The sequence below is a fragment of the Macaca thibetana genome, chromosome 3 (genome assembly GCF_024542745.1).
Source record: "Macaca thibetana thibetana isolate TM-01 chromosome 3, ASM2454274v1, whole genome shotgun sequence".
Taxonomy (NCBI): domain Eukaryota; kingdom Metazoa; phylum Chordata; class Mammalia; order Primates; family Cercopithecidae; genus Macaca; species Macaca thibetana.
The window spans coordinates 93,796,391-93,822,402 of NC_065580.1; the positions used below are offsets into that span (position 1 = coordinate 93,796,391).

The following is a 26,012-nucleotide window of genomic DNA, read 5'->3' on the forward strand; positions in this document are numbered from 1 at the left end:
TCTCAAAAAAAAAAAAAAAAAAGTATATGCAAAGCTTGGCATTGAAAGATATGGTGAGGTTGCCAGGCATGGTGGTTTGTGCCTGTACTCACGGCTACAGGGAGGTAGACTGCTTAAGGCCAAGAGTTTGAAACCAGCCTGGGCAACATAGTGAGATCCTGTCTTTAAAACAATTAAAAACAAAAATTAGCTGGCCATGGTTCCACATGCCTATAGTCCTAGCTAATTGGGAGGCTAAGGCAGGAGCACTGCTTGAGCCCAGGAGTTTGAGGATGTAGTTAGCTATGATTGTGCAACTGCACTCCAGTCTGGGTGACAAGAGTAAGACCCCATCTCTTAAAAAAAAAAAAAGTATGGTGAGTTTGAAAAATAGCAAAAAGCAGAGAAGTGAAAATGACTGTAGTGGATAGAAGGGCAGCATGGAGGATGAAAAGAGTAGAAACAGACTGGAGACAGGAAAGCCAGGTAGGAGGTGGTCTCTGAAATCAGGCAAGAACTAATAAGGGTTTAGACTAAGGAAGAAACAGTGGACATGAAGACAAGAAGCTGGACTCACAAAAACATTTTGGAGGTAACATAAGCAGGATTTTGACAACAGAATCGTTTGTTGTATGAAGATCCTGGACTGAATGAAATCCAGGGTTTGGGAGATTTGAAGGGATGATGACCCATTAAATGAGCTGGCAAATACAGATGGTAAAGCAGGTCTGGGATGTTCAGAGAAGGATGGGAACACAGAATGGATGCCAAAAGCTGGGAGAAACGCCAAGTTCATGCCTATGGAAAAATGGAATTGAGGATGGAGCTAAAATTGGACTGAGGAAACTTAATCTGTAATGTCTTTCTTCTTTTCAGAAATACCTTGAAGTGATTGTACATATCTGGTGTGATATATACAAATGCTTAATTTCTGTATTTTTTTTAAAAAACTTCCCAAAATTAGTGCTTGGAATTATTTAAAATAATATAGCAAACATTTTTGGAGTGCCTGCTATGTGTCTGGCACTGTTTCAGGCATTTGAAATATTTGCTCTCTATGAAGCCTGCCTTTCAGCAGTTAGCAGGCCTGGAGTTCAGAAGCCAAAAACTGGCTTCTGATTCTGACACGGTCAGTAAGTGTATGACCTGGGCAAGTTGCTTCCCTGCCGAGCCCCATGCCCCCCAACCCCCCGCCCCGCTTCCCCCCCCTCCCCCGCGCCCAGGATCTATTGCAGTTCTCAAGTCCAATGACTTAATACCGCAACGGTACCTCAGAATTCCTCATTCTCACAGAGCTGGTCCCCACAGTGCCGCCCCTGGACGTGAACTCCTCCATACAGCGGGTGTAGATGGGCTGGCCTAAGAACGGTTTCCAAATGGTCCTTTACGCCTCTGCCTCCCACCCCACTCTAGCCCAGGGTAACAGACTTTCCTCGTGGGATTTCAAATTTGCAAGCGAATCTTGAATATTTTTTAGTAATGAGAGAGGGTAAATTATATGTCCTAATCCCAGCCTAATCAGATTAACAGCAACTTCTGGACATTTAGTACTAGGAACTGTTTTAGGTGCTGTGGAGAGAACAGTTAAAAATGAAACAAAAATTATTGCCTTTATGAGGCTTAGTGGACAGAGTCCAAAAAAGTGACAACGTAGTGCGCCACTGCGACACAAGGTAAAGCAAGCTGGGCAAGCAACACCAGTTCTTTATTCCTGCACGCCCTAATCCCCAAGTAGCTCTTCCGGGTCACTGCCGTCTTCGCCAGCTCCAGACTCCGCCCATGGCCCGTCCTTCAGGCCTTGACTCCGCCCACGCATCTGACGTAGAATTTCCAGGCCGGGCTCCCTGAAGTGCCACCCACCAGCGACGCCGACGTGAGGCTACTGCCATGGGGCCGAGCGGGTGTGTGGCGCGGCTGCTCATGCCACTAATGTGGCGCAGGGCGGTTTCTTCGGTGGCGGGGTGCGCGGTTGGAGCTGAGCCCGGGCTTCAGCTGCTGGCCATGCAGCGGCTTCCCGTAGGAGCAGCGTTCTGCCGGGCTTGCCAGACCCCAAACTTTGTCCGCGGCCTGCACAGCGAGCCTGGCCTGGAGGAGCGGGCGGAGAGGACGGTCGACGAGGGACGACCAGAATCGGACGCGGCAGGTACGGGCGTGGAGGAGAACGAAGGCGACCTTCCCCGGGCAGTCTGTAGTCAGGTCCCAGCCAAGGTGGCTCTGGGTTCCCCTCTTTGTGCATTTCTCTTGGAGTCACAAAGCTCCTGCACATCCAGAGCTGGTAGGGACTTCAAAGATTGTTGGCGCCAACTTTCCCTTTTCACAGTGAAGAAACTGAGGGCAAGAGATGAACTGCAAAATCCCAGCCTCCCGGACGGCCACCTCCCACCCTTGGCATCACAGTCTTACCGTCCTCACCTCTTTTCACTCTGTTCCTAGGATCCTGGAAAATGGGTTTGTGGGGACTGTTGGGGCTTGAGGATTCTGAGGAGCTCTAGGGTCTGGGTGCGAAGGGGTGCGTAGGAAGCACCAGTATTAGATGGGTCCAAGTTAATATCCTCTAGTTATTGCTGACGTTTTTAGAAACTTAAGAATGATAAACAGATTACATCTAAGAATGTAGAGTATGAGAGGGAGAGGCCTTAGTGGACTTAGCTACTAGGTCCTTTGGAGTCGGCTTTAGAACTTGGGCGAGCTTTAAATTTACAGCCTGTAATACTCCAAGCTGAAGATCAGAGTATCTAAATCTTTACGGGAAAAAAAATTAGATTTTCACAGGTAACAGTTGTTAATAACCCAGTGGCTTTATATGAAAACTTAAAGGTTCAAAATAATAATTACTTAAAAATGTAGCTTTTTCAGTGACTGACCTTAGGCCACAGTAATTCTGCTAGGCCTCGGTTTCTTCATCTCTCAATTGAAGATTGTGGACCAGGTATATCTAAGAGCCCTTCCAGCTCACAATTCTGTGACACGTTATGACTGAGATTCAATGTAATATGCTCCAGGATTTCACCTCCTACCCAATTGTGGCACTGTTTTTCTTTGTACAGCATTTCTGTGTTTGTGGTGTATTGCTCCTTTTAAGTATTAGTGAATAGAAAGTCATTTGTCACTGATGTCTGGTTATACTTGCATATGGTTAATGGTGAAGGATGTATAGTGGCTCTGCGTAATCTGAGCACTGACCATAAAAGTTGAGCAGTGCTATGATACTGCTGTCTAGGTTGAGCTTCCAGGAGGCCTTTGCCCTGCTGTCTGTAAAAACACTTTGGATCTAAACACCCTCATGGAGGAACAGTCAGCTGCCGGCATCTCTGGGTGCATACAGGTCTATCTGCTTGGCCGTCCTGATACAACTATTTGTGCATTTCAGATCATACTGGTCCCAAGTTTGACATCGATATAATGGTTTCACTTCTGAGGCAAGAAAATGCGAGAGACATTTGTGTGATCCAGGTTCCTCCAGAAATGAGATACACAGATTACTTTGTGATTGGTAGTGGAACTTCTACCCGACACTTACATGCCATGGCCTTCTACATTGTGAAAATGGTAGGATGCTTTCTTTTGTCTTTTGGACCATTAACTGAGTGGGATAGTGACAGTGCATCAGGCCAAGGAGCAACACTTAGAGAGTAAACCCATCATACAAAGTTACAGAAGAAGCCCACATTTTCAGAATTTGCATGAATTCATTTTATGTTCTTTGATAGTGAAAGGTATGGGAACAAATATCCAGCCCTGTTGAGTTAGGATATTCCTAATTCTTTTCTCTTGTGACCGCAAGGAAGATTTTTTTTTTTTTTTTTTTTTTTTTTTAGTTGAGATGGAGTTTTGCTCTTGTTGCCCAGGCTGGAGTGCAATGGCGCGATCTCGGTTCACGGCAACCTCTGCCTCCAGGGTTCAAGCGATTCTCCTGCCTCATCCTCCCAAGTAGCTGGGATTACAGGCATGTGCCACCACGCCCAGCTAATTTTGTATTTTTAGTGGAGATGGGTTTCTCCATGTTGGCCTGGCTGGTCTCGAACTCCCGACCTCAGGGGATCCGCCTGCCTTGGCTTCCTGAAGTGCTAGGATTACTGGCATGAGCCACTGCGCCCAGCCGGAAGATAGTATTTTATAACCCGAGGCAAGCTAGAAGACGGTATAACCAGAGGGAGTTCTAGAGGCAGTATCCATTGCGGTAGCCACTAGCCACATGTGCCTATTTAATTATAAATTAGAATACAAATTCAGCCAGGTGTGGTGGCTCACGCCTGTAATCCCAGCACTTTGGGAGGCTGAGGTGGGTGGATCACCAGGTCAAGAGATCAAGAACATCCTGGCCAACATGGTGAAACGCTGTATCTACTAAAAATACAAAAATTAGCTGGGTGTGGTGGCAGGCACCTGTAATCCCAGCTACTCCGGAGGCTGAGGCAGGAGAATCATGAACCCGGGAGGCGGGGGTTGCAGTGAGCCGAGATCGCATCACTCCTCTCCAGCCTGGTGACAGAGCGAGACTGTGTCTCAAAAAAAATAAATAAAATATAAATTCAGTTCTGCAGTTATATTAACTATATTTCAGATGCTCAATAGCCACGTGTGGCTAATGGCTACCATATGGGACGGCCATAAAGCATTTTCATAATTGTAAAATGTTCTATTGGACAGTGCTGGCCTGGAGTTTAATTCAAATATTTCAGCATGCCCAGTGTTCGCAAGCACTGTTCCCAAGCACGGGGTATTGGGAAGGTAAGAACAAAAAAGATCTGTAGTCCTTGCCCTTACAGGTCTAGTTGAGGAAAGAAAGGGGGATTGTTTTCCATTTGCACTGAATATGAATCAGAATGAGGAAGAAACTACTTGGAAGCCTCCAGCTGACTCTGGTACCATTCCATAGGGCCGTCATACCTTTCTTAGTCTGTTGAGAATTGGTCATAGAGGAGGCAGTTAAGACCAAAAGAGTAGCCGAGATTGTATAGAGAACGGTTGTAAAATAAAAAGGTGGGGGCTGTACATAAAACCCTGGTGCAACATGACAGAGCAGAAGAAGATGCCAAAAACGGGGTAACTGGAGAGAGAGGAAGAGAACTAGGAAAGCATAAAGAAGAGATATAAAGACAGCATACTAGGGTCTCTATCAGATGTAATGGTGGGATGGAGTAAGAAGACTTAGTGACCACTGGACTTGGGGATGTAAAAAGAATGGGAGGTTTTACAGAGAAGTTTCTGTGAAAGAGATAGACAGAAATTACCTTTACAAAGATTTTAGATGAGGAGAGAAATGCAAAGGCAAGAAAGTTTTGTTGTTTGTGGTAAAATATATATAACGTAAAACCTACCGTTGAATCTTTTTTATTTTTATTTTTGAAACAGAGTCTCACTCTGTTGCCCAGGCTGGAGTGGAGTCTCGCTTTGTCACCCAGGCTGGAGTGCAGTTGCTCGATCTCGGCTCACTGCAAACTCCACCTTCCGGATTCCAGTGATTCTCTGGCCTAACCCTCCTGAGTAGATGGGATTATAGGCACCTGCCACCACGCTCGGCTGATTTTTCTATTTTTAGTAGAGATGGGGTTTCACCATGTTGGTCAGGCTGGTCTCCAACTCCTGACCTTGTGATCCACCCACCTCGGCTTCCCAAAGTGCTGGGATTACAGGCCTGAGCCACTGTGCCCCGCCCATTTAGTAATTTTAAAATGTGTTGTTCAGTAGCTTTAAGTACCTTCACATTGATGTGCAATCATTACCACCATCCATCTCTAGAACTTTTTTCATCTTGCAAAACCGAAACACTGAACTCATTAAACAATAACTCCCCATTTCCCCTTCCCTAGGCAGCTACCATTCTACTGCCTGTCTCTATGAATTTGACTACTTTTCAGTATCTCATAAGAGTAGAATCATACATTTGTGACTGACTTATCTGACTTAACATAATGTCTTCAGGGTTCATCCATGTAGCAACATGTGCCAGAATTTCCTTCTTTCTTAAGGCTGAATAATACTCTGTCTTGTGTATATACCACATTTCGTTTATCCTTTTATCCATTGATGGACACTTAGATTGCCTCCACCTTTTGGCTATTGTGAATAATGCTGGTACAAATATGGGTATAGAAATACCGTTCATGAGGCTGGGCGCAGTGGCTCATGCCTGTAATCCCAGCATTTTGAGAGGCCAAGGAGGGTGGATTGCTTGAGCTCAGAAGTTTGAAACCAGCCTGGGCAACACAGTGAAACCCCATCTCTACAAAAAAGATAAACAATAAAATAAAAAATTGACCGGGCTTGGTGGTGTGTGCATGTAGTCCCAGCTACTCGGGATGCTGAGGTGCAGGATTGTTTGAGCCCAGGAGGTCGAGGCTGCAGTGAGCCGAGATTGTACCACTGCACTCCACCCTGGGTGACAGAGCAAGACGCTGTCTCAAAAAAACAAAAAACAAAAAACCAAACAAACAAAAAGGCTGGGCTCATGCCTGTAATCCCAGCACTTTGGGAGGCCAAGGCAGGTAGATCACCTGAGGTTAGGAATTCAAGACCAGCCTGGCCAAAATGGTGAAACCCTGTCTCTATTAAAAATATAATAATTAGCGGGGTATGGGGGAGGGTGCCGGTAATCCCAGCTACTTGGGAGACTGAGGCAGGAGAATTGCTTGAACCTGGGAGGTGGAGGTTGCAGTGAGCCAAGATCATGCTGCTGCTCTCCAGCCTGGGTGACAAGAGCAAAACTCAGTCTCAAAAAAAAAAAAAAAAAAATTGTTTATGTCCTTGCTTTTAATGCTTTGGGGTATATGCAAAAAAATGGGATTGCTGGATCATATAGTGATTCTGTTTTTAATTTTTGTTTTTTCTGTTTACCAGCCTAGCACAAAGCTGAATGTTTTTAATTTTTTGAGGAGCTCCTGTATTCTTTCATAGTGGCTACACCACTTTACATTTCCTCTAGCAGTGCAGTTTCCAGTCTTCACATCCTCACCAACACTTATTTTCTGGTTTTGGTAATAGCCATCCTAATGGGCATGAAGTGAAATCTCATTGTGGTTTTTATTTGTATTTTCCTAAGGATTAGTGATGTTGAGCATATTTTCTTTTGCGTATTGCCCATTTGTATATGTTCTTTGAAGAAAAGTTCTTTGCTTTTTTGTTTGTTTTAAAGAGACAGTGTCTCACTTTGTGCCCAGGCTTCAGGGCAGTGGTGTGGTCATAGCTCACTGCAGCCTGGAACTTCTGGGTTCAAGTGATCCTCTCACCTCAGCCTCCCAAGTTGTTAGGACTAGAGGAGTAGTCGTCGTCAAATTCATAGAGACAGAAAGTAGAATGGTAAGAGTTACTCCACAGTGCCCAGCTAATTTTTTTTTTGTAGAGACAGGGTCTCACTATATTGCCCAGACTCTCTGCCCATTTTAAAATCAGGTTGGTTGTTTTGTTGTTGAGTTGTAGGAGCCCTCTATATATTCTGGGTATTAATCCTTTATCAAATATGTGACTTGCAGGTGTTTTCTGCCATTCTGTGGGTTGCCTTTTTACTCTTTTTAGAGTGTCCTTTGATGCACAAAAGTATTTAATTTTGGTGAAGTCCAATTTCTTTTTTCTTCTGTTGCCTGTGTCTTTGGTATTATATCCAGTAAATAATTGCCAAACCAGTATCATGTTTTCCCCATTTTCTTCTAAGAGTTTTTATAGTTTTAGGACTCCTGTTTAGATATTTAACCCATTTCGAGTTAGTTTTTGTGGACGGTAAGGTTTTCCATGTGGACCCGTTTCCTCAGCACCCTTTGTTGGAAGGACTGTCCTTTGTGCATTGAATGGTCTTGGCTTCCTTGTTGAAAATCATTTGACCATATGCACAAGGGTTTATTTCTGGGCTCTGTATTCTGTTTCATCAGTCTGCACGTCTGCCTTTTTGCTAGTTTCAGACTGTTTTGTTTACTATAGCTTTGTTCTAAGTTTTGAAATCAAGAAATACGAGACTCCAACTTTGTTTCTTTTACAAGATTGTTTTGGCTATTTGGGGTTCCTTGAGAGTCCATATAATTTTTTTTTGAGATGGAGTTTCGCTTATGTTACCTGGGCTGTGGTAGAGTGGCACAATCTTGGCTCATAGATTCAAGCAATTCTCCTGCCTTGGCCTCCCAAAGTGCTGGGATTACAGGTGTTAGCCACCATGCCTGGACCCATATAAATTTTAGGTTGGATTTTTCTGTTTCTTCAAAAAATATTGTGATCTTGATATAGATTGCATTGAATCTGTGGACTGCATTGGGTAGTATTGGCATCTTTACAGTATTGTCTTCCCATCCATGAATATGAAGTATTTTTCCATTTACTGGCATCTTTAAGTTCTTTCAGCAGTGTTTTGTAGTCTTCAATGTACAAGTCTTTTGCTCCTGTGGTTAAGATTATTCTGCTAGGCTGGGTATGGTGGCTTATGTCTGTAATCACAGCACTTTGGGAGGCCGAAGCAGGCGGATCACCTGAGGTCAGGAGTTCGAGACCAGCCTGACCAACATGGAGAAACCTCATCTCTACTAAAAACATAAAATTAGTCGGGCGTGGTGGTACATGCCTATAATCCTGGCTACTTGGGAGGCCGAGGCAGGAGAATCGCTTGAACTCGGGAGGCGGAGGTTACTGTGAGCTGAGATTGCGCCATTGTACTGCAGCCTGGGCAACAAGAGCAAAACTCAAAACAAGAATGTCTCAATTAAAAAAAAGGATTATTCTGTTATAAATGGAATTTTAAAAACTTTATTTTCAGGTTGCTCATTGTTACTGTATAGAAATACGATGGATTTTTGTGTGCTGAATTTGTTTAGTAGTCCTAACTGGGCTTTTTTTGTGGAATCTTTGGGCTTTTCTACATGTGAAGTTGTATTGTCTTCAGAGATAATTTTACTTCTTCCTTTCCAATTTGGATACCCTTTTTTTTTTCTTGACGAATTGCTCTGACTAGAACTTCCAATACTGTGTTGAATAGAAGTAGGAAAAGCAGGCATACTTAGTTTTATTCCTGGTCTTACAGGAAAGCTTTCAGTCTCATCACTGAATATATTAGCTGTGTGCTTTTGTTACATGGCCTTTATGATGTTGAAGTAATTTCCTTTTATGCCTACTTTGTTGAGTGCTTTATTGTCATAAGGTATTGAATTTTGTTAAATGCTTTTTCTGCATCAGTTCAGATTATCATATAAATTTTTTCTTCATTCTATTAATGTGGTATTATTGCATTGATCCGTTCTTATATGTTGAACCACCCTGCATTCCAGGGATAAATCCCACTTAGTCATGGTCTATACTCCTTTTAATATGGTGCTGAATTTGGTTTGCTAGTATTTTGTTGAGAATTTTTGCATCAAATGTTCATCGGGGTATTGGTCTTATGGAATGAGTTAGGAAGTGTTCCCTGCTCTTCCATTTTTTGGGGAGAATTTGAGTATTGCATTCTGGTTTAAATATTTGGTAAAACTCGCCAGGGAAGCTGTCTGGTCTAGGACTTTTGTTGACAGATTTTTGATTACTGATCCAATCCCCATAACTAGTTAACGGTCTATTGAAACTTTGTATTTCTTCGTGATTCAGTCGGTAGGTTGTGTGTTTCTAGAAATTTTGCTGTTTCATCTAGGTTACCCAGTTGTTTGGTGTACAGTTGCCCATAGTACTCTTACAATCCTATTTCTCTAAAATCAGTAGTGTCACCTCTTTCATTTCAGATTTTAGTTGTCGTTTTTCTTAGTCATTCTAAGAACCAAATCCTAGTTTCATTGATTTTGTCCTTTTCCTGCCCTAATTATCGTTTCCTTTGATTCTGGGGTGATATGAGATGTCCTTTGTCTCTTTTAACAGTTTTTACTTAATGGCCATCTTGTTTGATATTAGTATATCTGTCTTAACAAAATAACTGAACACATTTATAGGATGACAGGGTTCCATTAACATGTCATGAAGGCAGATGAGGTGAAATCAGTGGCACTGAGACAACCTGGCTTTATAAACAGAAGGTAGTATCTGCAGTCCCTAAAGGTGAAGGGAAGCTGGGAGGAACACAAGTGATGGATGTAGGTGGGTACCACATGCTGACTGAGCTTTTTCAGCCTCAGAGGCACTCTCAGAAGGGCTGGGGTAGGAGAATTCAGGGGAGAGGTGCAAGTGGATAAGATTTAGAGGGAGAAATAGTTTCCCTAAGTTATTCATCACAGGGCAAAGTATAGCAATGAGAAATGGGTAAGATTAAAAACAAACAGACAAAAACCAACAGACCTTCAGCAAGAACAGGCTTCCCCCTTCCCCTCTTCCTTTAATAAACCATGTGGCTTTTTGCAGTACAAACACCTGAAATGTAAACATGACCCTCATGTTAAGATTGAAGGGAAGGACACTGATGACTGGATGTGCGTGGATTTTGGTAAGTTATTCTGGCGTATTTTACCGGTAACTGATGGTACTACACTAATCTTGAGTTGTTTTCAGTTGCAAAAGGATTGAGATCAAATTGATGAATGTATTCCCAGGTAAGATTTTTGAAGTGTGTTTAAGGTAACAAAAGCTTTTTTAGTTATAATCCAGGTGGTCTTATTCACATGTAGAATTTTCACCTAACCAAGCCAAAGTACCCTAGGTAATGCGCACCTGGAGGAAGATATATACTACATGGTGTGTATCTACTAGCCATACAGATCAGGAAGGTGGTGGACAACAGAGTAACATAGTAGAGGCGGGAGAGATTCCTTAGTAGTGGTAGAGGAAGGTTTGGGGGCTGGGGTGCATAGATGAGGATGAGGTTATTCCAGGCACAAGAAAGGACAAGAGCAGAGGACTAGAATTTTGAAAAGGTCTAACAACTTTGGATATTAATGTGTACATAGTTTCAAAGCACCTCCCAACAAGATACTATTTACAAAGGGGAAAACATAGCTGTATGTCAAGAACTGAGGAATCTTGAGATTTTATTCTACTGGTAAGCTAATAAGTTGTCCCGCCAGTTTTCATGGATACTGGTAAAAGCCAAGACTATTAGAGGGTTAGAGACAAAGGACAGTTTATTACAGCAGTAGCCAGCATCCATTTTGCACTGGTTTCCTGAGTTCTGGATTCCATAGGGCAACATGGGCCAGATGACACCAGCACACACAGTTGTAAAACAGGAACTCAGATGAGGGTGTCTCGGCCTTTTTGTAACTGGCAAGAAGCAGGGCTGCCTTTGCTCTGATGGTTTCTCACTTTTGTCGCTATTAACCGCTTTGGACCAGGTCATTTTGCACGTGGGGTGGGGTGTCTCTTGTGCAACGGTAGGATGTTTAGCAGTATCCTCCTTTCCAATTGTGACAATCAAAAATGACCCTAAACATTACCAGTATTACCCAGTTGAGAAATGCTGTTGTAAGCAAAGCTGCCCTTTGCCCTGGAGGGAGGCAATATCTTTCTGTTAAGAATATTCACAATACAAAACATTCATGGATAGTCAGAACAAAATGCAGTGTTTTGCAAAAAAGATGTGTGTAAGTGTGTTACCCATGGAGAATTGTCACCGAAGAGAAACCCGACCACCTTTAGTCTCTTTGATAAAGTTACTATCACCAGCAATGTTATATATTGACATATCCCTCCTATAAGGCACGCTGAGAAAGGCATAGCATCATTTCTGTGGTATTTTTACCGGGATGGGGTCCACAGTGATGCTAATCTGGGAACCACACTTGCGAACCACTGCTTTATTCCTAGAGTTATACTAGCCAGTGTGTGTTGTAAGGTAAGAAATAAAAGCAAATTAACTATTCCTTCATTGTATCTCTTGTCTGTCCCTGATAGGCAGCATGGTGATTCATTTGATGCTTCCAGAAACCAGAGAAATCTATGAATTAGAGAAATTATGGACCCTACGTTCTTATGATGACCAGTTAGCTCAGATAGCACCTGAGACAGTACCTGAAGACTTCATTCTTGGAATAGAAGAAGATGATACTTCATCTGTGACTCCAGTGGAGTTCAAATGTGAATAAAATATTTTATGCACTGCTTTAGTCATTTCAGATTTGGATTGAGTCACTTATTGGAAAATACAGCTCCTAAAGCCTGCCTCCTTGGTTAGGCTGCTCTTAGGACAAGGCTTGTCTACTTCATGGGCACTCCTGCTAACTGACATGCAGAGACTGTAGATAAGTGGGCTAATACCTGCAACCAAAAATCAGTACACTCTACCCAAAACTTATGACACACTGCCTTTATCCTAGAAATGTCATCAGAATTTCCTGGAGTGAGTTAGCACTGGCTCCTGTGATTGGGTTCTCTGCTCAGATTTTTATTAATTTAGCTTAAATGTAAATCTTAACCCTGTTTAATGGAATGGCAAAAATTTTAAAAAGTAACATAAAATGTACCACCAGCCCACTGGTCCTATTTTTATACTTTTTCTTTGAGGTGATAATATTCTTCTAGGAGGACTTCTGTAACCCTTCCACAATACTCCAGTAACAAAAGAAAGTAAACAAAGTGTTAGGAAAAACTCTGAAAGCTCTAGTTCTTAACATATGCAAGAGTATTATCAAGGTTCACATTAAGTACCATGGCTGGACATGGTATAACAGAAATCTGTCTATAGAGTTTGAAAAACTCAAATTCAGAATGTTCACATACAATTGAAAACCAAAAGTAAAATGTACTACACAACAAACTGCACCTAAATGATGAAAAACTTTATTCTGCGTCAAGATACCTGGAAAATGAAGCTGCATTTGGGGCACATTATACATGAGGAATGATCCATATATGGTGAGTACAAAACTCAATTATAGAATTATTTCTTAGCTAGTACCAGATACTCCAAATTACAAATGCTTAAGTAAAAGTAAAATACGATTTGCCATACTAAAAGGCTAGAAGTGAAATATGACAGAATTTAAACCAGCAGATATAAATGCAGCACCTATGTGTATATTGATTAAAAATCAAATATTGGGGAAAAAAAAATATGAGAAAAGCTCTGGCCTTAAACACATCTCACCTGAAATCCAACCAGAAAGCCAGTCCATGATTTTAGCAATTTTAATTCATTGTATGAAAAAAAAAATTATGAATGCTAGGAGAATCCAGTGACAAAAAGGGCACTTTTTTGGTTAAAACTACAAAAGAAACTTGTTTTGTGAGAACATTAAGGAAAACATTTTAAATCATTTTCAAAATGTCTAGTTGATACGATCTTCAGAAAAACAGTCCGTATAGAAATTCATCTTGAAATAAGAATGAGGCAGTGATTTTTTTTAAAGGGATATATATATATATCCTTTAGATCAGTGTAGTATGACTGTGATCATCTTACAAACAAAACTCAAAATCAATTCAGAGAGCAGCGTGGCCTTGGAGACCACCCACACCCAACATAATTGTACACACTGGACTTTGCTGTCAAGCTAAGGAGTGAGCAAATGAGTTCGGTATCAAAGGTCATATGTTTTCACAGTCATTCAAATTATATCCCAAAAACTTTTATTCTCTTATCTTTTGACTTTTTTTTTTTCCCAAAGAACTGATTGCAGAGTATACAGAAGTCCTGCTATACTTATGTACTACTTTAGGTGGAGTCTAATTTTTTTTTTTTTAATTTATCAGTGCTTAAAAATCTTCAAAATACTAGTGAGGCTCATGACAGTGCTGGCTGCATGGAAATGTAGCCTTTTGTTGCCTTTAAACACTGTCACACCATCTATGACTGTCCTATTGGTCTGAAGTGTACTGGCAAACTAAGCATCCTGTAAGACAAGCTAAAGCTTGCTTTTTGCCAACTAGTTGAAAGTCCTGCATCTCTTCATTGATGCACTTTCTTTAGGTATTGATAGTCAAAAGCACAAAGCATTTATTATGCAATCATGTAGCTAAACAAAAAACTGAAGTCTCCTGAAGCCATTTAAACCAGCCGTTCCAAAACCTCCTGCCACCACTTTGTTAGTACCATCAAAAACTTTCTCAACTATAAATGAAAGAATAAATGGTAGTGCTGCTCTCCAGATATTAGGCACTGCTCCGTATCTTTGAACATTTTATTTTTTTACCTAATAACTGTGTCAAAAGCCTCAAAAAACCCTGAAATTAATTTTCCAGCTTTACTGTCACCAGCCAGAAGTAAAATTCTTAATTTGCCTGTTAGCTGATTGCTGTTAAATTTTAAATTTATTTTTTAAAAAACGGTTGGACTTCTATCATTATAAAGTATATAAAATTTTCAAAAAAAAGGAACAATTTTGCTTTTCATTGTATTATTGAATACCTGAGGTAGTTGAGTAAAAATGCACATTTAATACCCCTGCCAACACCATTCAGCACTTCCCTTAGGTTACTCATGTTAGTGTTAGGTAAAAATAAAACTGAGAACAGTTTTTTCTATGCTAATGGCTTAACATTTAAGTTCCTGTGATAATTATTCTGATCCAATTGTAACAATTGGATTTAGGAGCAATCTGTTTGATGAATTTAGTGAAAGCATCATTAAGCCAATTTCTGGCATTATGGGGGAATATTAAGAATAATTAGAATATCTGTTATACTGTGAGACTACAACAAAGGGAAGTGCATAGAGCTCTTCTCTTTCCCTCCCTCCCCTACCCTTTTTTGTTTGTTTGTTTTAAAGCTGGGTGTCATACATTTCAGAGAGCATAAAGTATACATTCTCACAGAGACAGGAGTTCAAAAGTTGCCTGGTCCTCAGAAACAACTGGCTAGGTAAAAACTTGTGCATGTGATTCTGGATAGGGGGTCAGCGCCCGTCTGTTGGTTAAGCAATCTGTCTTTGGTTTGGCATCTGCCTCTGTGGTGGGCTGTTTCCTGAGCCTTTACTTCCGTCTTGACTGAGGTGGTCCACTTTGCAGAGCCTTCTGTTGTTGGTGCTGCTTTACCTGAGTCAGAATTTCCTGAATTTTTCTCTGGGCAACCTGGAAAAGGACAGAGCTTTGAAATTCTACTTGATCAAAAGCTACTAAAAGTTATTGTAACCCCTCATTTCAACAATTTCAAATAGAAATCCATTTGATGATTAAAGATACATACTAGTCAGTTTGCTAATAGTCTCTGAAATCACCTGCTAAAAGGGAGATGAAAAGTCTTAATCATCAAACAATCTTAACTAATTCTATCAGGTAGGAGCACCTGTGGGAAAATCGCTTCCAATTGAGAAAGATACAAAAGCTTATCTATCCATTTTAGAGCCCACTTGCCTGGCAAGCATAGAAGTGACCAGTTATTTTGACAACCACTTGGTCATTCTCATCAGGTGTCTGGTCACGAGGGACAACAACTTCTGCACTTGACAAATTCTGAAGTTCATTCACCTGAAAGAGATAAATATAAATCACATTAAGTGGCAGTTTTAAAAGCTTCCTTCCTGAGCACTTACTGTGTGCCAGACACTGAGCTATGTATGGCTTTACAAATTTCATTTAGTCCACTAGTAATTCCATGAGGTTATTAGAATTATCCCCATTTCAAGATGATTAAGCCTCATCCAAAGAAATTGATTTGTCCAGTTACACAAGTGAATGGCAAAACCAGATTCAAATCCTGAGTCTGATTCCAAAGTGTATGTACTCAGTCACTTCAAAATTATAAATAGCTTTGAAACCCACTTGTAAGTTATATGTATTAGAAACTAGAAACAGTTTGCTTTTTTTCCATTACAGATGTAACTAGCTGTAGATGAAATTCTTAAAATTCCTGTTAAGTGTTTGTTCAATAAAAAGCTAAAGTTTTATCAAGAGAACGTTAAATGCTCTTTATAAATATAGGACAATCCTCTCACACAAAGTGATCTGAAAGAGATGCATTACTTTCACTAATAGCTGGCGCCAACACTCAGACAGGAAACAAAAGGCAGTCTTCTCCAAACCTTGGTCAAGATGGTCCTGCTTTTTATAAATTAGCCAAAATTCGGGGACTTGGAACTCCTAAGTACCTTTCAACGCTTTCCCTTTCATACCACTGCACAGGTTTTGCTGAAGTACTTGCCGTTTTGCCTCCTTTTCCAATAACTCTGCCAGCAGCAAAGGATGGCACTCTGATATGAGCTTCAAGTTTCACCTCTTCTTTAGGACTAACAAAGTTTTCTTCTTTAATTTTTCCATAAATTCTTCCCTGAGCCTACAGATTAAAACACATCCTATTAGTGTCATTCATGTATGAAATGGAAAAGATCAGTTAACTCGAAAGTGGGATATCCCAAATCCAAGTGGGATAGCCCTTTGCAGTGACACATCTACATTTCATAGATTATTGAAAATAACATAGAAGAGAGCAGTTAGGAAGTCCTAAAAGGTTGACAATAACTACTACCCATCACAGTAGAGGCAACTGAATGCTTGGTGGAAGAAGGATAAGCCATATTCTTCTGATGAAAATAGTTAAAGGCAGTTAATAGCCTAATAAAAATAAATTTTTGTGGGCAAATGGCCATTTGTACTAAAATTGTGATAGGTAAAACTTCTCATGCTGGCCATGAGAAATTAATTGCATTTTTCTTTCCTTTTTTTTGGAGATGGGGTCCTTCTGTTGTCCAGGCTGGAGTGCAGTGGTGTAATCATAGCTCACTGCAGCTTCAACCTCCTGGGCTCAAGCGATCCTCCCACCTCAGCCTCCTGAGTAGCAGCTGGGACTACAGGCATGCAACACCACACCTGGCTTTTTTCTTTTGAGACGGAGTCTTACTTTGTTGCCCAGGCTAGAGTGCAGTGGCACGATCTTGGCTCACTGCAACCCCTGCCTTCCAGGTTCAAGCAATTCTCCTGCCTCAGCCTCCCGAGTAGGTGGGATTACAGGTGCCCGCAACCACACGCGGCTAATTATTTTTGCATTTTTAGTAGGCATGGGGTTTTACCATGTTGGTCAGGCTGGTCTCGAACTCTTGACCTCAAGTGATCTGCCCACCTCAGCCTCCCAAAGTGCTAGAATTACAGGCGTGAGCCACCGGGCCACTAATTTTTATAGAAATGGGGGTCTTGCTATGTTGCCAGGTTCATCACAAACTCCTGGGCTCAAGAGTCCCGCCTTGGCCTCCCAAAGTGTTGGTATTACCAGTGCACGCCACCATACCTGGTCACATTTTTTTTTTGAGCAAAAGAGACTGAGAACTGCAGAGTCAGCTATGCCAGGCTCACTAAAAGTCAAACTCATGTCTACATGGGCCAGTTAGAAACCTGCTGAGAAAAATGTTTTCAATTTAAATGTGTTTCATACTCTTAGAAGGGTGGTTTTTCCTTTGAATATTTTAAAGAGGCTACAACATCAAGACAAGACACTTTTTTTTTTTCTTTTTTGAGACAGAGCCTTGCCCTGTCATCCAGGTTGGAGTGTAATGGTGTGATTTTGGCTCACTGCAACCTCCGACCCCCGGGTTCAAGCGATTGTCCTGCCTCAGCCTCCCGAAGTAGCTGGGATTACAGGTGCCTGCCACCACACCCAGCTAATTTTTTGTTGTTATTTTAGTTGAGACGGGGATTCACCGTGTTGGCCAGGCTGGTCTTGAACTCCTGACCTCAGGTGATCCACCCACCTCGGCCTCCCAAAGTGCTGGGATTACAGGTGTGAGTGACTGTGCCTGGCTGTAAAAAAAAATTTTTTTTAAGAGACAGTCTCTTTCTGTCACTCAGACTGGAGTGCCATGGTGTGATCTCAGCACCCTGCAATCTCTGCCTCCTGGGTTCAAGCGACTCTCCTGCCTCAGCCTCCCAAGGAGCTGGGATTACAGGCACCCGCCACCATGCCCAGCTAATTTTTGTATTTTTAGTAGAGATGGAGTTTTGCCATGTTGGCCAGGCTGGCCTTGAACTCCTGCACTCAAGTGATCCACCCACCTAGGCCTCTCAAAGTGCTGGGATAGCAGGTGTGGATCACTGCACCTGGCCAAGAGACTTCTGATATTTAGAGTCAATACATTCTATCACCTACTGCATGCAACTGGAAGTTATATATAAATATCCTATTACATACAACCATCAGTCAGCAAAGGAGAAAGGAGCCCGAGAGTTGGTTTGACAAACTGCCAGGGTAAACCACAAAAAACAATAGTACCCAACACGTGTTCACTGCTTCAGAAAGCTGAGCTCATTTTAGGGCATTACAGACAAAATTTGTCTTGATACCCTATATTCCATTGATCCTTAATGCCTCAGGGCAATGATGTAGATATTACTACTACTTAACACAGTCAAAAGCACACTAGGGATATGTACACTATCCTCCAAAACTAAAGCTCTTGAATTTGTAAGAAAAAATACGGGGTAGGAGGTTTACCATTCCTTAGATCTCTAAAATAAAACATTCAGTTAGCATTGCCACCAATCACATAAATGAAATTTAACCACTATGGCTTAAGTGTTAACATTTAAGTTAACTATAAAACATGAGTTTTATTAGAGAATACAGGGAAAGAACTTTGAAGTTCCTATTATACAAGCATCATAGGAGTTGCAGGACAGTAATTCCACTTATAAGAGTAAAAGCTCAGCACCAAGAAAGATACATTTGTATTTATCTTTTAAGATTTCAAACTAAAAGTGACCCTGAAGGTTTGGGATAGGAAGCAGTTTTCAACAATTCTGAGTTAAGATTTGAACTGCCTGGATCACAAGGCTGCTGTGAAGGAATACATTTCTTCACATTATATTCTTTCTTCACCTAATCACCCACAGCCCAAAGCACCTCCTTCATTTCCCATTCTTCCCACAAATGAAGTGAAAGCAGCTTTGGATTTGTTTTTGTTTTTTTGTTTTGTTTTGTTTTGTTTTTTTGAGACGGAGTCTCGCTCTGTCGCCCAGGCTGGAGTGCAGTGGCCGGATCTCAGCTCACTGCAAGCTCTGCCTCCTGGGTTTACGCCATTCTCCTGCCTCAGCCTCCCGAGTAGCTGGGACTACAGGCGCCCGCCACCTCGCCCGGCTAGTTCTTTGTATTTTTTAGTGGAGACGGGGTTTCACCGGGTTAGCCAGGATGGTCTCAATCTCCTGACCTCGTGATCCGCCCGTCTCGGCCTCCCAAAGTGCTGGGATTACAGGCTTGAGCCACCGCGCCCAGCCCGCAGCTTTGGATTTTTAGTGAAAAAATGGCCCAGAGAAAATATAAGTCAAAGAAAGTGACTTTTTGTTTTTAAGGGAGAGAGGTGGGGTGGGGAGAGAACTATATGCACTGTTACTAGTTACTGTCACACTTTAAGGCTAAGAAAACTAAGGCTTGGCCAGGAGCACAGTGGCTCACTCCTGTAATCCCAGCACTTTGGGAGGCCAAAGTGGGCGGATCACTTGAGGTCAGGAGTTTGAGACCAGCGTGGCCAACATGGTGAAACCCCATCTCTACTAAAAATAAATTGGCCGGGCATGGCGGCACATGCCTGTAATCCCAGCTACTGGGGAGGCTGAGGCAGGAGGATCGCTTGAACCCAGAAGGCGGAGTTTGCAGTGAGCCGAGATCATGCCACTGCAGTCCAGTCTGGGCAACAGAGTGAGACTCTGTCTCAAAAAAATCAAAAAAACAAAAAAACAAAAAATAACTATGGCTTAAGGTTCAATAGTTGTCTTCTTACTACACAGACACTAAATGTTCTAAGACAAGACACCCATACTAAATTTTATGGGAGAAATCATACACTAAAAGGAATATATTCATGAATTTGGCATGGTCTTAGTCTGATTCATCCATAGTCTGCTGAATACTCCCAGCATGCTAGTTTTGTGCTGCCCGTGTGTTAGGCACTTTTCTAAACATTTCATATATTGTGTAAACCTTAAACTACCTTAGGATGTAGGTGCTCTTATCCCTGGTTTTACAGAAAAAGGTTAAGTAACTTGCCCAATGTCATACAAGGCAAACGGCAGAGCTAGGATTTGAACTAGCAGCCTGGCTGCCAAGTCCCTGCTCTACCACCTCTCAGTAGACATTGAAAGGCATACTGCAGCCCCGAAGACCTCAAATTCCAATAAACGTGCAACGGTTCATACCAGGACAAATGCTACAAGAGCTCCTGCCATTCCTACCTCTAAGATCCCAAGGATTACAGAGATTTGTAGAGAGTCTATGGGCAGGGTCTAACAGAGATAATCCAAGGGTAAGAGGAAAAAGGGGGCATTTTAATTCAAGGCTAGGGAATCTAAGGGACAGGAGGGAAAACATCTGAAAACAAGTTTCCAAGGCATATTAACCTGGCAGGTTTGTAAATTTTAAGGTCTCACCTTAGCATAGGATTACAAGCCATTGAGCAAAATTCACCTTTGAGAGACAGGTAAACCCAGCAACCGGTACAGAACTCTCAAAATTAAAGACTTTTGGTTAATTTTGAAATATAATTTTGAGTATGATTCTACTCTGCTCTTAGATAAGAATTTCCATTGACTCTTCTGAGATTCAGACATATTTAAGGGAGACGCCAGGTTATGGAGTACTTGTGCATTTGTTACCTGTGGGCATAGCACATACCTTGAACTGAGCCTCTGGTGGTCCAGTGATAATCACCATCCTCACTTTAGCATCTGGTGCTTCTGCTGGAGCAATCTGTAACAGACCCAACAAGTTATGATACTTTGAGGTATCACTGATAGCATCTTAGGCCAACCAGCCTAACATTTTCAGGTGATTGGCTGAAATGCAGAATTAAAGCCTTCGTGAAGGAAATTAGGGAGAGGCAGCAATTCCTGTGGGTTCACCATTTAGGCCGCCCTCCTGCTGTATACTATATACTTACTCTGTGCCTGGCCCTAATGGAGACCTCCACATGTAGTCTCTCAGCTAATCCTCACCACATCCTGATGAAGTATTACCTCCACTTCACAAATGCGGAGATGGAAGGCTGGAGAAGTTGAGTTACCTGGACGATGATCATACAGCTAACAGAGCTAGAGGGAGAGCTGGGTCTGTCTCCATTGTCCATGTTCACTGCACCAGTGGTGCTCAAAGTGTGGTCCTTGGCCCACTTGCATCAGAGCTCCTTGGGCTTCCTGTGTATGCAACATACTCTAGGAGTCTCTGTACCCTAAGTTTCAAGGATACTGCACACCACATGCCTTTGTTTGTCTGAGGCAGGGTCTTACTCTGTGGCCCAGGCTGCCGTGCAGTGGTGTGATCATAGCTCACTGCAGCTTCAACCACCCAAGCTCAAGTGTTCCTCCCACCTCAGCCTCCCAAGTAGCTGGGACTACAGGTGAGTGCCACCATGCCTGGCTAATTAAAAAAAAAAAATTTTTTTTTGTAGAGATGGGATCTCACCATGTTGCACAGTCTGGTCTTCAACTCCTGGGGTCAATTTGCCTGCTTTGGCCTCCCAAAGTGCTGGGATTACAGGTGTGTGCCACCACACCTGGCCAACCTTTATTTTCCTTAAATAAGGCATCAAAATACAGAATCTTCAGAACACACAGTTATCTATTATGGCAGACACCATTAGTTGTCCTCTGATATGTTACCTGCTATAGTTGCAAAATGTTTAGCTGACTGTGCATAGCCTGTATTTTGCCCCTTCAACTTCATCTGGCCAAGTTCTGGGCAATGGAATATAGGTAGAACTATCCCATAGCAGCTAACAAGAAACTTCCGTAGGAGAAAAGCTCTTTATGGTGTTCTCCTCTCCTACTGTCTGGACAACAGACCTGATACTTGGAGCACTGAATGGTGTCATCTGGAACCATGAGGGACTGAGGCCATACCTGGGGAAGGTGACTTGGAAGGAACTTAGGTCCAAGGACTTGGAGGGGCAGAGTCAGCACCCAGCCCTGATGCTCACCTCCAGACTGTGCCTTCTGCACACAGAAGTTAGCCTCCTTGGTGTGAGCCACTGTTGTTTGGGGTTTTCTTCATATCCTTATGTAACCCTAATAGGGTCTTCTACATTCGATTCAAATTATAAAGTGGCAAGAAGATTCATATTTCTGTAACTTACTTAAAGAACCAAAGAGCCACAGCTGGTAGAAGAGTACCTTAATTGAAGCTCCAGCAAAGCGAGAAAGCTGCTTGATGTGCTGGCCCTGCTTGCCAATGATGGCACCGACTGATAGAGCCGGGATAAAGAGATGAACAGTCTCCGTTTCTGATTGCTGTTAGAAAAGAAAGCCAGGACATGCATGTTTATTTGCTACAAATCAGGCTTTTGTTAACATTAGCTTTAGGATGGACACCTTCTCATGCAGTAGGAATACTAGGAAAGTTTAAGGAAAAGCTACCACAAGAAGTTGACAAGAGCTTACCTAATAGATCAAGAAGATGTCATATAGTCATCCTGAAAACAGTGGTATTTAAAATTTCACTTTTCTCTACGGTTTCCTTAAACTTTAAAATGTCACTGAGTTATGGATTTAAAAGATATGTAGATGTTGTAAAGTTTAATCATATTAGAATAGAGGGACATGGTTGCATTAAAAATTAAGTAAGATCCCCCTACCACTCTCAAGGTAGATTCTTAACAAGTAAATGAAATTCTGGGCTACATATCAAACATGACAGCACTCAGGGACGCCAGCTCCACACCTTATCTATGTAGGTTTCACTCCTTAAACACATACATAGTGAAGTTTTAGAGAAAAGCTGAATTTTGTTACATATGACCAAATTGTATGAAATCTTACCACTGTCATTCAGTAGTTATCACATCCAAGTGCAGGACAGGATTAGGAGAGAGCTAATTCACTTTAGTGGTAAGATGCCGTAAGATGCTTTCCCACAGAATTCCTTATTCCTTCCATCTGTGCCTTTGCTTTTTTTTTTTTTTTTTTTGAGATGGAGTCTCACTCTTGTCGCCCAGACTAGAGTGCAATGGCACAATCTCGGCTCACTGCAACCTCCATCTCCTGGGTTCGAGCTATTCTCCTGCCTCAGCTTCCCGAGTAGCTGAGATTACAGGCACTTGCCACCACACCCGGCCTTTTTTTTTTGTATTTTTAGTAGAGATAGGGTTTCAGCATGTTGGCAGGCTGGTCTTGAACTCCTGACCTCAAATGATCCACCTGCCTTGGCCTCCCAAAGTGCTGGGATTATAGGCATGAGCCACTGCACCCGGCCCCCTTTGCATTTTATACATGAAGAAATTAGAAAATATTTTGAAGGCTAACTCCTGAAAAGTTCTTCATAAAATGGATTTTATCTGTGTACCTCATTCCTTCATACTTCCCACTTCAAGCCAGTTGAGCCCTTCTTGAGCCTCTTTTCAAATAGTCCTTGCAGGGAAAAAGGACACATTTACTCAAGAGTTCACAGTGACTGGGCTCCTAAAAAGGCCAATTTAAGGTTCAGTAATGTTACCAGTCAACTAACAGTTCTAAAGTGCAGAAGCAGTGCACATCATTTGCGCACTTTCCACTTTGTTTACCTTCTAACAATATAGTAAGAAACACACTTCCAAGGATGGTTCCAAGACACATATTACAAGAAATAGTTTGAAACGAGCCACAACTGAAGAAGCCAGTAATACGCTTTTTTAAAAAAAAAAGAAAGAAAAAGAAAAAGAAAAAGAAAAGAAAAAGCCAGGCACAGTGGTTCATGCCTGTAATCCCAGCACTTTGGGAGGCCAAGGTGGGTGGATTGCTTGAACCCAGGAGTTTGAGACCAGCCTGGGCAACATGGCAAAACCCCACCTCTTCAAAAATTACAAAAATTAGCCAGACACGGTGGCGCGTGCCTGTCGTCCCAGCTACTCAGGGGAGGCTGAGATGGGAGGATCACTTGAGCCCAGGTGGTTGAGGATGCAGTGAGCTGAGATCACACCACTGCTCTCCAACCTGGGTGAGAGTGAAACTCTGTCTCAAAAAAAAAAAAAAAAAAAAGAAGAAGAAAGAAAGAAAAAGAAAAAACCCACTATGTATACCCAATCAGCAAATATTTCTAGAAATATTAGAAGATACTTTGTCTTACACAACTTACACATGAACTACGAACTACTTAACACTTTCATGGGATTCTCGTGAATCTTAGATTCCTATTGCATAATACTATAAATTCAGCTCCCAAGTACTCAAGTTAACCCATCAGTACTGTAGTATGTATACACACAGCCATAAGACAGCTCCTAATTTCTAATTTTTTAACCTAAACACTTTTCTGAAATTCTTTTCTTTTTTTGAGACAGAGTCTCGCTCTGTTGCCCAGACTGGAGGGCAGTGGCGTCATCTTGGCTCACTGCAACCTCTGCCTCCCAGGTTCAAGCGATTCTCCTACCTTAGCCTCCTGAGTAGCTGGGATTACAGGTGTGTGCCACCACACCCAGCTAATTTTTGTATTTTTAGTAGAGACAGGGTTTCACACCATGTTGGTCAGCCTGGTTTCAAACTCCTGACCTGGTGATCCGCCTGCCTCGGCCTCCCAAAGTGTTGGGATTACAGGTGTGAGCCACCAAGCCCGGCCTGAAATTCTTAAAAAGTCTCAAACAACAGCAGAGCAACAGTTTTGCTTTCAAAAATCTCAGGAACTAGGTAGAAATCTTTAACATTTTAAAGCAGTTTTCAAAAATCAGCCAAAGAAAACAGTAACACTGGGCTATGACAGCTTTACTAGATGTAGAAACCAATTTGTGCCATTTAATGTCTGACTACCAAATGACATCATTCTTCCCACACAGAGATCACTAGTGGCACTAACGGTTCCAACTTTTTCCTGTGAGCCCAGAGCAGAGGCAAAGAGCAGAGCACTAGGCACCATAAATCCATGGAGAGATACTGATCACCAACGGCAGAATTCCGCCCCGGACACACAGGCCGTGCCACTTGCTTGTCCCCCAACGCAGACTTACCAGGAGGCCATCCTGTAGGTCAGTTTACTTGCCCTGTTTGGTAGGAATTTTAATCATGTTTATTTAAACCTGAGAGTCTCTCTGTCTCTCTAGACTCCCACCTATGATACAGGTGAAAAATCAATCCCACTCAAAAGTAGTTGGGCCGTATCCTTTCTGCTACCTCATTTGTTTACATTTTTCAAGAAAAATCTCTACTATCATCTTAAATCTTTAAAGGAAAAATTCAGTTAATTGTTTACCTTTTTTGTTTGTTTACATTTTTCAAGAAAAATCTCAGCTAATATCATCTTAAATCTTTAAAGGAAAAATTCAGTTAATTGTTTACTTTTTTTTTTTTTTTTTGAGACACAGTCTTGCTCTGTCTCCTAGGCTGTAGTGCAGTGGCACAATCTTGGCTCGCTGCAACCTCCGCCTCCTGGGTTCAAGCGATTCTTCTGCTTCAGCCTCCTGAGTAGCTGGGATTATAGGTGTGTACCACCATGCCCAGCTAACTTTTGTCTTTTTAGTAGAATTGGGTTTCATCATATTGGTCAGACTGGTCTCCAACTTCTGACCTCAGGTGATCCACTGTGCCCGGCCCTTAACTACTTTTTTTAAACAACTTTAAGCCTTTGGTTTCCTCTGAAGAAAAAATATATATATATTTTTAAACTCAATGTTTATTCCAAGTTATACAATTTTTCTGCTTTTTTTATTATTACACTTTAAGTTCTAGGGTACATGTGCATAACGTGCAGGTTTGTTACATATGTATACCTGTGCCATGTTAGTGTGCTGCACCCATCAACTCGTCATTTACATCAGGTATAACTCCCAATGCAATCCCTCCCCCCTCCCCCCTCCCCATGATAGGCCCCGGTGTGTGATGTTCCCCTTCCCAAGTCCAAGTGATCTCATTGTTCAGTTCCCACCTATGAGTGAGAACATGTGGTGTTTGGTTTTCTGTTCTTATGATAGTTTGCTAAGAATGCTTGGAATCAATCCAAATGTCCATCAGTGGCAGACTGGATTAAGAAAATGTGGCACATATACACCATGGAATACTATGCAGCCATAAAAAAGGATGAGTTTGTGTCCTTTGTAGGGACATAGATGCAGCTGGAAACCATCATTCTTAGCAAACTATCACAAGAACTGAAGAAAATATTTTTAACAAAAACACTCCAGAAATAACAAAAGGGCTGGTTCTTTGAATGTAAGGAATAACTTTTGCCTATTTTCCAATAAAACTGAAATGGGAACGGATACCTAGACAAGAGAAAAATTAAAGTACAACAGTGCGCTAACAAATCTGAAAATATCAAGAATTAATCTAGGA

The 26,012-nt window shown here is 41.9% G+C and overlaps 3 protein-coding genes across 5 annotated transcripts in view; 1 reads left to right on the forward strand and 2 right to left on the reverse strand.

The window, feature by feature from the left end:
• TOMM7 (translocase of outer mitochondrial membrane 7) overlaps positions 1–26,012 on the reverse strand; it is a 540,985-nt gene that overhangs the window by 492,035 nt on the left and 22,938 nt on the right. The window lies entirely within an intron of this gene.
• MALSU1 (mitochondrial assembly of ribosomal large subunit 1) lies at positions 1,718–11,984 on the forward strand. The gene is made up of 4 exons (XM_050783147.1): positions 1,718–2,122; positions 3,350–3,528; positions 10,279–10,360; positions 11,764–11,984. The coding sequence occupies exons 1-4, from the start codon at positions 1,867–1,869 to the stop codon at positions 11,952–11,954; spliced, it is 708 nt and encodes a 235-aa protein (XP_050639104.1). The 5' UTR covers positions 1,718–1,866; the 3' UTR covers positions 11,955–11,984.
• The window catches only part of IGF2BP3 (insulin like growth factor 2 mRNA binding protein 3), a 153,815-nt gene continuing 140,429 nt past the window's right edge, over positions 12,627–26,012 (reverse strand). For both annotated transcript variants that reach the window (XM_050783129.1, XM_050783130.1), the window contains 5 exons: positions 21,891–22,007; positions 20,398–20,472; positions 15,946–16,077; positions 15,159–15,272; positions 12,627–14,876 (listed from right to left, as the gene is read on the reverse strand). In XM_050783129.1, the coding sequence (XP_050639086.1) occupies positions 14,778–14,876; positions 15,159–15,272; positions 15,946–16,077; positions 20,398–20,472; positions 21,891–22,007 (537 nt within the window). In that variant the 3' untranslated portion in view covers positions 12,627–14,777. The remainder of the gene's footprint in view (positions 14,877–15,158; positions 15,273–15,945; positions 16,078–20,397; positions 20,473–21,890; positions 22,008–26,012) is intronic.

Coding starts and splice junctions, on each gene's coding strand:
- MALSU1 (XM_050783147.1), top strand. CDS start 1,867: ATGGGGCCGAGCGGGTGTGTGGCGCGGCTGCTCATGCCACTAATGTGG. Junction 2,123..3,349: donor ACCAGAATCGGACGCGGCAG/GTACGGGCGTGG, acceptor TGTGCATTTCAG/ATCATACTGGTCCCAAGTTT. Junction 10,361..11,763: donor CTGGATGTGCGTGGATTTTG/GTAAGTTATTCT, acceptor TGTCCCTGATAG/GCAGCATGGTGATTCATTTG.